Raw genomic sequence first — 13,113 nt, 5'->3', positions numbered from 1 at the left:
TTTATTAATGGAAAAAAATGTCAATTTGGGGTGATGAGATATCCGGATACATTATGAAAGGAGATAACAAAATCTCTAGATATTCAGCTGTTTCATGGGCTAAAAGGAGAGCCATCTTCATGGGGAGGCAGAATGATTGCCTATGGAGTACAATTTGAGGGGCCTTGGAAAGATGTTGCTTTATATTTTTTTTTTTAAAGGCTACCACCCCAAGGCCTAAAATGTTGCCATCAGAGATCTAGTCCTTTGGGTGTCAAAGAGTCACCAGCTAAAATGTAAACCCCTATCTTTTCTATAAAAGGTGATGAGGCCCTTTGGGGTTAGGAATGCTGATTTAGAGCTAGAAAGATATTTAGAGACGATGCAGTCTAACCTTGTCTTCTTACAAAGGGGGAAACTGAGATTCAGAGAAGTTCAGATTTACCTGTAATCTAATAGTCACTAAGTGTCAAATATGGAATTTGAACCCAAATCTTCCTGACTCCAAATACAACACTTCATTACACAACACTCAAGGACCAGGGGGAGAAAGAGCTGAAAGATGACTTGGGAAGGATCTGGGTACAAACATTACCCATTTTATGATCTCACTGTGTGTCACTCACAGTGGGATTTCCACTAAGAGCCACAGCTGCCCAGTACATGGATCCCTTGTTTGTGGGGTGCCAGAGGAGGGAGAGAGAGAGACAAGTAAATACAATATGAGGGAATAAGGAGAGTGTAAACGTCTAAGGCCAGATAATTATTCCATTGGTGCTGACTGATGAGACAACCCAGAACCCACAGAATGACTCTGCTGAACATCATCTTAATGTGTGCTACTGACAATTGTCTTCTATCCAACACAGAAAATTTCTGAGCAACTCTCATTTACAATTTCAACATGAAGTACTGTATTTACTATGTAAAAATGGTTAATGCTATTACTAGATCAACTCTGTTAGAAGAAATGTAGCTGGACTTTCAGGGCTCACTGGGGTTCTTATAAGCAATAATAATGGCTTGTATTTATATAGTCCTTTATACTTATAGTCATAAAAACAAGTGTATTATCATTATTAAGTATATTTACAGATGTGGAAAGTAGGGCTCAGAGTGGATAAATGAGTGAGCATATTATCTCCCCCATTAGAATATAAGCTCCTCAACGAAGGAACTGTGTTTTTGCTCTTCTTTATGTTCCAGAGTCTAGAACAGTGCCTGGAACATAATAAACACTTAATAAATGCTTGTTGACTAACTAGACCGAAGAACTACTCAGTGTCAGAGCTGGGATTTAAATCTAGGCAGGCCTTCTAGCTTCACTTACAGTGTTCTTTCCAGGCTTCTTTTGGAAAGCAATACTGTTGTTTTCTCAGACTATGAAAACCAACACCATGGTATAATTTTATGTGGCTCAGCATCTTTCATAAAACCTGTATGCAGGGCAGCTTATGAAATGAAAGTATTAGAGGCCATTCGGTCAGGCTCTCCAGGGGGGAAGGGCCTTGTATTTATGCTTAGAGATACCAGCGTTTACTAGTGTTGAAGAATTCAAAGTTGACAAGGCCATTCACTAAAAGTGACAGAGTCCCAGCACATATTATTATGGTTTAAATTTGGGTTTTGATTGAAAAGTTAATACAGACTAATATAACCTCTCATCTTTTTCTTTTAAGGTCACAGGGGGAAAACCCACCTTTTTGTTGTTTATACTCTAAACAACAACAAAAAAAGGTGTTTTTGTCCTCACCCCCCAGCCCCCCTACTTCTGCTCCTCAGCAGGAACATTGGAGCATTGTGCTGGTCACTGTGGATTCCTGAGAAGCAGAAGGAAAACTGATTGGATTGTTTGTATTATCCGAAAGGAGAGTTTCCAGTAAACAAACCGGATACACTGAAGAAAACAGATGAGATACTGAATTTAATTGAAAAGAAAAAGGAAAGAGCGCATCATCAGGATTCCCTTGGAGATGAAATTCTCATTATTTTAGCTGCTAGCACCCTTACTACTTTGGTCACACAAGTCAGCAGTAGCCAGCAGCTAGACTCCAACAAGTGGGGAGATGAAAGAGTATGTGTCCCGGCAGAAACATGGGCCAGCCTCCCACCCTGGTCAGTTCCTTCCCCCACCCCCCCACCCCCATCCTCTCCTCTCCAGGCCGGGACTGCAGCAGCATGGAGGCTGCCAAAGAACCGTGCCTCTGGCCAAAACGCAAGAGAGGGACCTTCAGCCAAGCAGGTATCGGATGAGGCGGAGAGGAGCAACGATAAGTGTAGTAAGTCACTTCCCGCCGCCACGTCCGGTATCTACTACCTGAGTCCTCACTGCTTCTTAAGTACCCAACAATTCTGGCTGTCTGACTGGCTGTGTGTGTCTGTGTGTGTGTGTGTGTGTGTGCGTGCGTGTGTGTGTGTGTCCTTCCCAGAGTCGAAGCTTACGTGAGCTCCTCAGTCCTTCGTCCTAGAACAAGATGAGGATCACAGCAACCCCCGCCCCTCACGCACCCGAGGACTTTATCAAGCCCCTTCCCATCCCGCCCCACATTACTCCACCCCTTCTAGTTCTCTGAGCTAGGAGGCTGACCGAGCTCCGGGTGGCTGAAGGAGGAAGGGGCTCCCCTTAGGGTAAGAGAGCGGCGAGAGGCGGGGCTCCAGGAGACGGGGGAGTCCCTCCCTGGGCTGTGCACCAGGGGGAGGGAAAGAAGGAGGAGAGGTAGAGGAGTGGGAACTGGCCGAGGCAGCAGCCGCCGCTGCAGCTGCAGACACTGCTCCGCCAGCTGCGACTTGGGCAGCCCCGAGCCCCCTTCTCTTGGCTGACTTCTCCCCAGCACCGGCTGCACGAGCAAGCGAGGCCTGATCTCCCGCCCGAGGGAAAAAGAGAAGTTTGTGACTCTTCAAGGGCACTTAGAGACTCGTGCAAACCAGGGTCCCTCGGCCCCCTCCTTAGCTGCTCTGCTCCCCGCCCCCACGGCCGTGGGCTCCTTGGCTGGCGAGCCGGGGCACCCAGGAGGAGGAAGACTGGAGTGGGGGCTCGCTCGCGGCCGCAGAGGAACCAGGATCGATGAAGCCCTGCAAAGAAGAAGAGGAGGCTGCGGCGGCGCCGGCGGCCGCGGGGGATGGCAGAGGCGGCGGTGCAGACCCCTGGAAGGAGTGTGCAGAGGTGGCGGTGCAGCTGGCGCTCCGGGCGGGACAGGTCAGCAGCCTTCTTGATCCCCAGGCTCTCCTTCGCGTGCGACCGCCCCGCTCGCTCCCTTCCCCAGCCTCCCAGTCTCCCGTCTTCACCCTCAACCCCTCCCCCAGCCCCCCAGTTGGGCTCTCTGAGTTGACCAGCGCGATGCCTGCGCGGCGCCTCGCCAGGCAGCTGGAGATGGAGCCAGCGAGGGAGGAGCTGGCAGGGTGAGAGCAGGCACGCGGGACACCTGGTTCCCAAACGCGGGAATCCTCTCTACCAGGAGCTTGAGGCACATAGGTTCAAACCAGATCATCGGAGTTCCCTGTAACTTGCAAAAATTATTTTAAAAAGCCAAACAGTTTCAGTTCTTTGCATGTGTCTCCTAACGTGGTGGATTGAAAGGCGAAGATGTGGGTTGCGTTAGGCAGGAGAAGATGTGTGGTGTGAGTCTAACACTTAGCTGGTGGGAAGGTGCTTGGGGTAGGCTGGAGCCATATGGCCTTACCTCCTACCTCCTACTTTCGCTCCTCCCCCACCTCGCCCTCCGCCTCCCCCCTCCCCCCTCCTCTCCTGAGTCCGAGTCTAGAGGTGACAGAATGCTTGTGTTCTGGCCTGGTAAACTTTTGGCTTGGTGGCGCTGTCAGATAAACTCTCTCTGTGCCTAGTTCCTGCCTAGTTTCTCAACACAGGGTGCTAGGGTGAGATGTTGTCAAAGAAGCCCTTTGTTTTTTGTTTCCTGTAAGTACCTTTGCTTTCTCTTCATTTAGCAAGAAGGGGTGCACTTCTCTTTTGGCCTCAGCGTCTATGTCATCACAGTCATTCTGGTGTCCCCATGGTGCTCCACTGAAGCAGCAGATGGAGGTTAAAGTGACACAGGCCTTGACCTTTGACAACACTCTAGCTAACCGTAGGCTAATGTGTCCTCTTTAAAAAGCCAAGTTGGAATTTAATAATCATGCTTTATGGAGCAGCTAGGTGGTGAGATGGATAGAGCACCAGCCCTTGGAGTCAGGAGGACCTGAGTTCAAATTCAGCCTCAGTCACTAGCTGTATGACCCTGGGCAAGTCACTTAACCCCTGATGGCTTCCAAAAGAAAAAAAAAGTGCTGTATGAGCTCAAGCTCCCAAGTCTAGGGACCAAGAGAAAAGACCACAAGGCAAGAATTCAGAAGGTATACAAGTGAGCACCATGCACCAAGAATGAAAACAAATTCTACCCAAGCAGCCCTTACTTTGTAGTCATCAGCTATTTGCAATTAAGAAAGAACCGTAGGATTTAGAACTGGAAAGATGACTTTAAAGACCATCGAGTTCAACCCCTTCATTTTATACATGGAGAAGCTGAGAATCAGAGCCAAAGGGACTTGTTCAAGTCCCAAGGGGAATAATTATCAGAGTTGGAACTTTTTAAAAGTATTTTGGAGTCCAGAATTTAAAATTACCATAGTCACTGGGTGCATAGTAGGTACTCTTTAAATATTTAGAGAATTAAACCTTGAGATCAAACAGCACGATAATAAAAACAGGTTAAATAAATGAAATACAATTTTCTCTTTTTTAGGGGCATTTTTGCTTTAGTTTTGGGGGGGAACTGGGAGGAAAACTCCTTCTTGAGAAATCCATCAAATTTAGCATAATTATATACTACTTGGTTAAGGCAGTTACTGGAATTTTTGTTATTTGGGAAGTGATGGAAGGTAGTAGAATTGAATAGAAGATTTCCTTTCAGAAGTAGGACTAGGTCAATTACAACTAAAAACCATTTTTTTCAAGCCCAATAACAGTTTTTGAAGGAAGTCTACAAGTTTTAGAATGCAACATTGGAGTAATTCTGAGCTTGAAAAGAGCTGGAATGAAGAGGCGGGCTTGGCACGTTATACTCTCCTCATTTCATTATTACAAATAATTAAGTTAGCCATCTGTGTGACTTTGGGCAGGTAAGTCACTTAATCTGTCTGAGTCTCAGTTTCTTCATCTGTAAATTGAGTGAGGCTGGCTTCTAATGTCCATGTCAGATGTAACATTCTATGACTGTAAATATGACTGGATATGCTGGATGGATAGATGGATAGATAGATAATATGTCCCTAACATAATGCTGCTTTCTGGGGATATGATTGTAAGTGAGACCATCCCTGTCCTCAAGAACTTTATATTTTCTTGGGGAAAGACAGCACATAAAGGGGAGCTAAAAATAGAGGGTGGGAGCAATACAACATGAAGACTAGCTGGAGGTAGCATAGAAGTTACTGTGATTTTAATGGTGAAAAGCTATGCAATTAAGGACAACATATTACATAATGAGTACTGTGGAAGTATTATCCTTTTGGCTTGATCTACATTATCTTCTCTGTGGGAAAGGAAGGATCCCAAACTTGTACATGTTGATGATTGTTATAACTGTAGGGCAAACATTCCTGTCTGTTTATCATTGTACCCTTCTTAATCCTGAAAGCTAAAAGTCCTTCAAAACCTTGGGACCATAGGAAAAGGAGGAAAAGGTTGGCAGATTTTCCTGGAAAGCATAGTTTCCTCCAAGAATTTAGTCCTTTTCCCCTTCTTATCACATCCTTTCTCTAAACCCTCATTTATAACCATCATTTCTCTAAACCCTCATTTATCACCATCGTACTTTTAAAGATCTACAAAACCTTTCATTTCTAAGATACTTTTGGAAAACCTTTCCTAAGGATGCAGAAGCTATTATTTGGACTCTGCCAGGTTAGATTGGGAGGATGACAAAGAGAGGAAATGTCTAAATAGTTGAAGAAACAGGAGGCAAATTTATTTTTATAACATACAAGAAAAGCTGAAAAAAGGGGGAGATAGGGCAAAGATTTTGCAATTAGGAGTCTAGTCATGGAATCCCTGGTTTCTGGGAGCTCTCTCTTGAGTATTATGCTGATGCATCCTGCCTGGCAGATAGGATGGAGTATAACTGACCATGGCTGTGAAAAATGAAAGCCACACAAGGTCAGTGTGACCCTCATGGTAGAAGTACAAACTGTCTTCCTGGTAACCTTGCAGAATAATCATAAGACTGATTTAAAAGCTTTTCTGTCTAGATTCTTAGTCCACTTATTGTTTTAAAATAATGGATTTTTAACAAATTGGGTCTTCTTCAGCCAAAGTAGATTTCATGGCTACCATGGTTCCCACAAAGCACATGGTAAAACATAACCTGAGCACTTTTGGTTTTTGGAATATAGCTAAGAAACTTTACAGTGTAGTAGGAAAAGGACCATAGTCAGAGAGAGGGCATAGGTTCTAGCCCCACTCTTTGCCACCAAAAGACTGAATAATTTGCTTTGGTCCCACTGGGTCCTGATTTCCTCAGCTGTAAAATGGATTGGACTGAATTATTTCCAACGTACTTCTTAGTGATAATGCTTCTATTGTTATACAAGTCCCTGGAAAAGAGCATTAAAGTTTCTCATTCATTATAGACTTTGGTGGTTCTCCCTGATCCCACCCCCAACAAGCAACTGAGTATTCTTGTACCCTCTACTTCTATTTTCACTTAAGAATTTAATTCAATTTAACGCACTTATTAAGTACTACTAGATTCAAGACACCATGTAAGGTGCTGAGATACAGAGATTAAAAAAATGATTTGGCAATTCACATAATACATCCAACTAGTGAATGAATTTGTAAGATACTGTGGTAGGTGCTGGAAATACAAACACACTCACACACACACAAAATAGTCCCTGTTCATACCATCATGGAAGTAAGTACATAGAAGTATACAAAGAATAAATACAAGGTAGTTTAGGGAAAGAGAACAATAGCAATTGGAAGCCAGGAGGGCAGTGAGGAAAAAATTCATGTAGAAGGTAAAGTGTTTAAGCTAAATCTTGAAAGAAATTAGGTTAGTTTTTTTTCCAGGCATGGGAAATTGTTGGTGCAAAGGGACAGAGAAAGGAAATAGAGTATTATGTGGGAGGGCAAAGAAGGCCAGTACATTGTGAGGAGAGTAATATACAAACTGAGGTTGGAAAGATAGGAGCCAATGTGAAGGGTTTGAAAGGTGATTTATATTTGATCCTAGAGGTAATAGGAAGTCATTAGAATATATTGAGTGGGGATGGTGGTGAAATGATGAGATCAGTGCTTAAGGTAAATTCCATGTTTTAGACATAACGAGTTTGAAATGCCAGTAGTATAGCCACATGGAAATGGCAGTCAAGCTCAGCATAGACACTAAGACTAGAGATACAGATTTGGAAGTTATCTGCATAGAGGTTGAATTTTGACTTTATGAAAGGGAATGAGTTTGCTGAGAAAGAGGGGAGGAAGACAGAAAGGGGGAGAGGGGAGAGAGAAGAAAGGGAAAATCAGAGAAAGGAAGAGACAGACAGACACAGAGAGAGGAAGAAGAAGAAGAAAAGATAAGAGAGTAAAGGGAAGGGAAGAGAAGAGGAAAGAGAAGAGAGGACAAGAGACATAAAGACAGAGATAGACAAGAGAAGAGGAGGAGCAGAGAGAGACAGGGGAGGGAGGGGGAAGGAATCAAAGATGAAATCTTGAGGAACATTAATATTAAGTGGTTAGGATAGTTACAAAGATCCAAAGAATACCAGAAAAAGGGGGCAACTAGAGAGAGGTAGGAGGAAAACCGGAAGAATGTGGTGTTTTTGAAGATGAGTGAGGAGAAAGTACCCTATACTAGGAAGTGCAACATTGTCAGAGACTACAGAGAGGTCAAGGATAAGAAGGTTATTAGAAGATTATTGGTGACCGGATAAGTTTTATTAGAATGAAGAATTCAGAAATCCAATTCAGTTATAAGGCATTTAGAGTAGGGAGTAAGGAAGTAGAAACATTCAGTATAAATAACTTCTAAGTTTAGCAGTTAAGAGGAGAGATGGAATAGTAGTTTAATGAGCTACAGGGTAAAGGGAAGCTTATTGCGGGGGTAGGGGGAGCACTGGGGAGACCTGAGCATGTTTGTAAGCATATAGGAAGGAGCTGATGAGGAAGGAGAAATTCAAGATAGGAGAGGGAAGTTACTTAGAGGAAACCTCTGAAGGAAGTGGTAAAATATCAGATCAAGGGCATAACAGAGGGATTACCATAGTAGGTAGCAGAGCTAATTCTTTCTCTATGATAGTAGGTAAAAAGAGAGGTAATGATACAGAGGTTTTAATCATGGAGGAGTCAAGTTAGGAGAGCTTATGTCAGGTGGCTTCTGTCTTCTCCATAAAGTAGGAATCTCAGTTATCTGCTATATTTGTGGTGATATGGCTGGGGTTGATGGTGAGAGGAAAGAAAAAAAGGTTTAAAATGGCTCATGGGATAAAGGACAAAGTTTGATTGCTGAGCAGCTGTGAAGGTCCAGCTGTGAGTATGTATGACAAATTGGTAGTGAGTGAAATCAACTGAATATTACAATTTTTTCCAGTGTTGTTCCAGCCTTGGAGAAAAAGAGAAGAAAAGCAAGTTGTAGTGGTCACCTAGAAACAGGTGAATTGGAGTAGTAGACTTAGTTAGGCTGTTGGGAAGGGAGAATGTGGAAAGAGTAAAGATGGATTCTAGGATGGCAGCTAATGAGACATTACTGGGGCAAACTACAAATGGACACACTTGAGTATAATAACAAGCATGGGGGCCCCTAAACTAGAAGAGAAAGAACTCAAGAGTCACAGTAAGGGAGAAGAGTAGATTCAATGGGAATCAAAGAGTAGGAGAAATAGAAAGATAGAATTGTGTGGGCATGAATAAAGTGGAATCATAAAGTTCTGGAACTTGAAGGAAAGTGCAGTTTTGAGAGATGTTGACATCAAAGATGTGACCATGTTGCTAAGAGATAGAAGTGAAATAAAGAAAAACATGACTTTTGGAACTGAGAAGATTGAGTAATTCAAGTTTTATAGGGGTCATTGATGTGCATTCTGTCTACCTTTTTCTTCTTTCCCTAGCTATCACCCCTGCATTAAAGCTACACTCACTCCCCTTCCCTCTCTCAAGTTTGAGGGAAGACATCAACTCTACACTATCCCCTATAGTGGAATCCCCTGTTCCCCTGCCCTACTGCTAGTCACTCTTTGCCATTTCCTGCCTTGGATTACTCCCTCCATGTGCCTCTTTCAATTCTATTTATGTGTTACTGAATGAACCTGTAGGATATCCTGAAAGCATGCTAATTCATCCATTACAAATTTATGTTACCTAATGCCAACTGGTACCTCATTGAGGCCAGACGAATATCCAGCCATTTATCAATCATCAGTCATGTAGACTTGTTTCATTTTTTGCTGTTAAAAATAAAGCCATAACAGAAAGATGGAGTTGATAATCCTATTGAATCCTGAAAATTTAGGTTTAGTATAAGGAAAGACTACCAGAAAATTAAAGCTATCCGTAAGTGGAATTTCCTTTCCTTTGGGAAGTAGGGGGTTCCCCCTAACTTTAAGTAATTTCGCAAAGGCTGGGTAATCAACCTACTTTTCAGGTAGATTGTAGAAGGAAATCTTTTCAGATATGGGTTGCACTAGTTGATCTCTGGAGTCCCTTTAATTATTGAGATTTTGTGATGCTGGCCAGCCTAGTATTCTGCATTGTTTTCTTTCTGGGTGCATTTTAGCAAGGACAGTGACAAATTGTGGCACATCTAGAATAAGGCCTCCAGGGTAGGTAAGAAGACTAAAGAGATATAGCTTGACCTAGTGATCCTGCTACAAGAATCAAGTGAATGAACCTGGATTGTTTAGGCTAGAGAAGAGAAGGCTTATGGAAGATGTATGTGATGGTTATCTTTGAGTATTTAAAGGGTTGCTATTTGGACTTGTTTTGTGGACCCAACAGGTAAAGAGGAGCAGATTTTGGTTTAATGTGAAGAATTGACTTTAACAATGTAGGCAGAACCCCAAAAGATCCCAGTAGCCTAAAATGGGTCAAAATTTAAAAGCTAAAATTTAATAATAAATGTAAGTTTTTACACTTAGATTAAAAAATGAATTTCATAAGACGGAGGAGACATGATTGGACAGCAACTTGTTCAGATAAGATTTGGTAGCAGTGTGGTATGACAGGCAAAAAGCATTAAGAAAGACAATGTCCAAAGAATTTGAGTGAGAGTCCCAATATATTTGGCCATGGTTTTAAAGGAGGGGTGAGAAAGTTTGGAGTATTAAGTTTGGCTTTGGGCACCACATTTCAGGAATGTCATTGATAAAATGGACAGTCCAGAAAGAAGATTCATGAGATCATTCCATATGAAGCTCATAGAACTAGAAATGGAACTGGGAATATTTAGCATGAAGAAAGGGGAGATTTAAAGGGCACCTGGGAGCTGCCTTGAAATAACTCTTAACTTGTATTGCCAGAATGTTCTCTAAAAAGACTGAGCCAATTTATAGATACACCAGTGAGAAATTAACAATGATGTTAACCCCATAGCACTACCAACATTGAACTTTATCGTTAACAATTTATGCTAAATTGATACTCATAATGGACTACCTCAAATTTGTTTTGATTTATTATTCCTTAGTATCAGAATATGAATATCTTTTCCAATGGTTCTTCAAAATTTGTTTTTCCTTTTTGGAAAATTGAAAATATTTATCTTATGAAAATTTATCCATTAGGGAATATGTATTATTCTTGTAATTTTGTGTTATTTCATTATAGGTTCTGAATGTCAGCTTTTTTCATCAGAATAAATTTACTGTAAAAAACCCATTTTCACAATCTCTTTTTGTATTTTGGATGCATTCTTATTTGTTGTCTACTTTTTTTCTAATGCATTCAGATTCTTCCTCCCACCCCAACAAAATCCCTTTTCTGATATTACAGTTTAGGGTGGTATTAGCCTTGGGTTCTGTTGTTATTTTGATTTTTTTCAATCTTATTGATACGTTTTGATTTCAAAACTTACTAAATATATCTTCCCCTCCAATTCACAGTGCTACTCTTTGTAACAAGTATGAAAGAAGAAAGATGTATGGAGAGGAGAAGGGGAAACAGTTTAGCAAAGATAATCAAGGAACTAGTCATGTATGACAGTTTATGCAATAGTCTATGTGCTTATTCTTCTATCCCTGCAAAGAGGAAAATGGGGCACATTTTCACAACTCCTCTTCAGTTCTAAGCTTGTGACAAGCTTGTTCTAAGCTTGTTCTAAGCTTGAAGACTTCACCAGACAGGGCATAAACTTACATAGGTTTTGCCAACCTCAAAAGTCTTTGGTTAAAGCCCTAGTTGATGAAAACTGTGTTGGCTATCCAGGGACCAGTCCAATTAGAAAGGCTCTTCATCAGAAAGTTGGCCATTAGATGAAGACATTTTTTGTCAGGTTGAACCATGAAATGGATTTGTTTCTGCAAGTGATAAGGGCAGAATGGTGGAAAGGGGACAGAAGGCGCTAAGAGTACTACATTTTAGGATATGATACATATGACTAAGGTAGAATATACATGACAAACAGGGTTACTGTTGGTACTCTTATCCTACTATCTTTGTTCAACAATCAAGTTATTTTTCTAGTAGACTAGAGGAACTAAATCATATTATCGTTGCCATTTTTGCTCTAAATGAAATCTAAAGTCATAAAGAAGTTTCAGTAAAACAGGATGACTGACAGCATCCTTTTGGAAAGACACATAAGGAAGTTAGTGGAATCAGTGCACCAAAAGCTTTAGTACACCCCAAGCCAACAAGAAAAAAAATATCTTTTCATGAGACACATGGCCATTTCTGTTTGTAGGGCTCATGGATGAACATCAGAGCACTGTACAGAATGTTGGGCCTGGAGTCAGGAAGATCTGAGTTCAAATCCCAAGTTAGCCACTTACCAGATGTTTACCAGCTATGTGACCTTGAGCATGTTAAGTAACATGACTCAGTTTCCACATCTGTAATATGGAAATAATAATACCACCTACCTCCCAGGATCATGGTGAGGATAAAATGAGATAATATTTGTAAAGTGGCTTGCAAACTTTGAAGTTATATAATATGCTAACTAGCTAGCTAGTTAGGTAATAGTAGTAGTAGTAGTAGTAGTAGTAGTAAGGAATCAGGCTACTTTATAGATCATAGTAGCATATATAGAAGCATTTTTTGCAGAGAATGTAGAATTCAACAAGAGCTTCCAAATATCTACATATGCAAGAACCTTATCTCTTAAAGGTAAAAGTGAATACAGGGGAGGGCCGTGAAAAAAGTATTAGAAGATATGGTTCAAGAAAACTGAAATGACCCAAAGCTGCTAGACTACTTAGACACGTATATTATAAGTACTCAATTAGAGAAAAGTTAAGCATATTTAATAATTAAAAGTATCTCATAGACAAATAACACCAAATATAAATATAGATAGATAGATAGATAGATAGATAGATAGATAGATAGATAGATAGATAGATAGATACAAACAAGAAGACAACTGCTACCTATCTGGGAGATATTTTAAAATCAGATGTTCAATGATATTATTAATTGGTGAATGCAAAGGTCAAATTAAATACAAAATGAGGAGAACTCTTAAAGACTAGAATATTTTATTGGTGATTACAAGGAAAGATTGTTTAGAGAGAGGGAAAAGAAGAAGAACTTAAGTTGAAGTCATTCAGCAAACATTTATTAAATACTTACTATGTGCTGGCCACTGTACTAAAATGTGGGAATACAAAGAAAAGCTCTTTAAAAAATAAACATCCTTTTTAAAAAATTTTGTTTTTAATTTATGAAATAAAACTAGCATTTCCATGACATAGTATAAAAAAAAAGATGATTGCACATGTAACTACGGATCTGCTGTGCACACCTTACTGTTCCTTTCATGTATACAACAAAATTTTAATGTAAATTTCTTTTTTTCTTCCTCCCCCCATCTTAGAGATGGCTATTGTTAGACACAAATATACACACACACACATACACACATATACACATACATATATATAAAATTATTCTATACATACTTCTATTCGTCATTTCTTTCTCTGAAT

General features: G+C 40.8%; 1 protein-coding gene across 1 annotated transcript in view; it reads left to right on the top strand.

Moving 5' to 3' along the window:
* Positions 1 to 2,430: 2,430 nt before the first annotated feature.
* The window catches only part of IMPA2 (inositol monophosphatase 2), a 74,775-nt gene continuing 64,092 nt past the window's right edge, over positions 2,431 to 13,113 (top strand). The window contains exon 1 of the mRNA XM_072604207.1: positions 2,431 to 3,175. Within this exon, the coding sequence (XP_072460308.1) occupies positions 3,044 to 3,175 (132 nt within the window). The 5' untranslated portion in view covers positions 2,431 to 3,043. The remainder of the gene's footprint in view (positions 3,176 to 13,113) is intronic.

This window comes from Notamacropus eugenii, chromosome 4 (genome assembly GCF_028372415.1).
Source record: "Notamacropus eugenii isolate mMacEug1 chromosome 4, mMacEug1.pri_v2, whole genome shotgun sequence".
Lineage (NCBI taxonomy): Eukaryota > Metazoa > Chordata > Mammalia > Diprotodontia > Macropodidae > Notamacropus > Notamacropus eugenii.
This window is presented reverse-complemented; position numbering and strand designations above follow the sequence as displayed.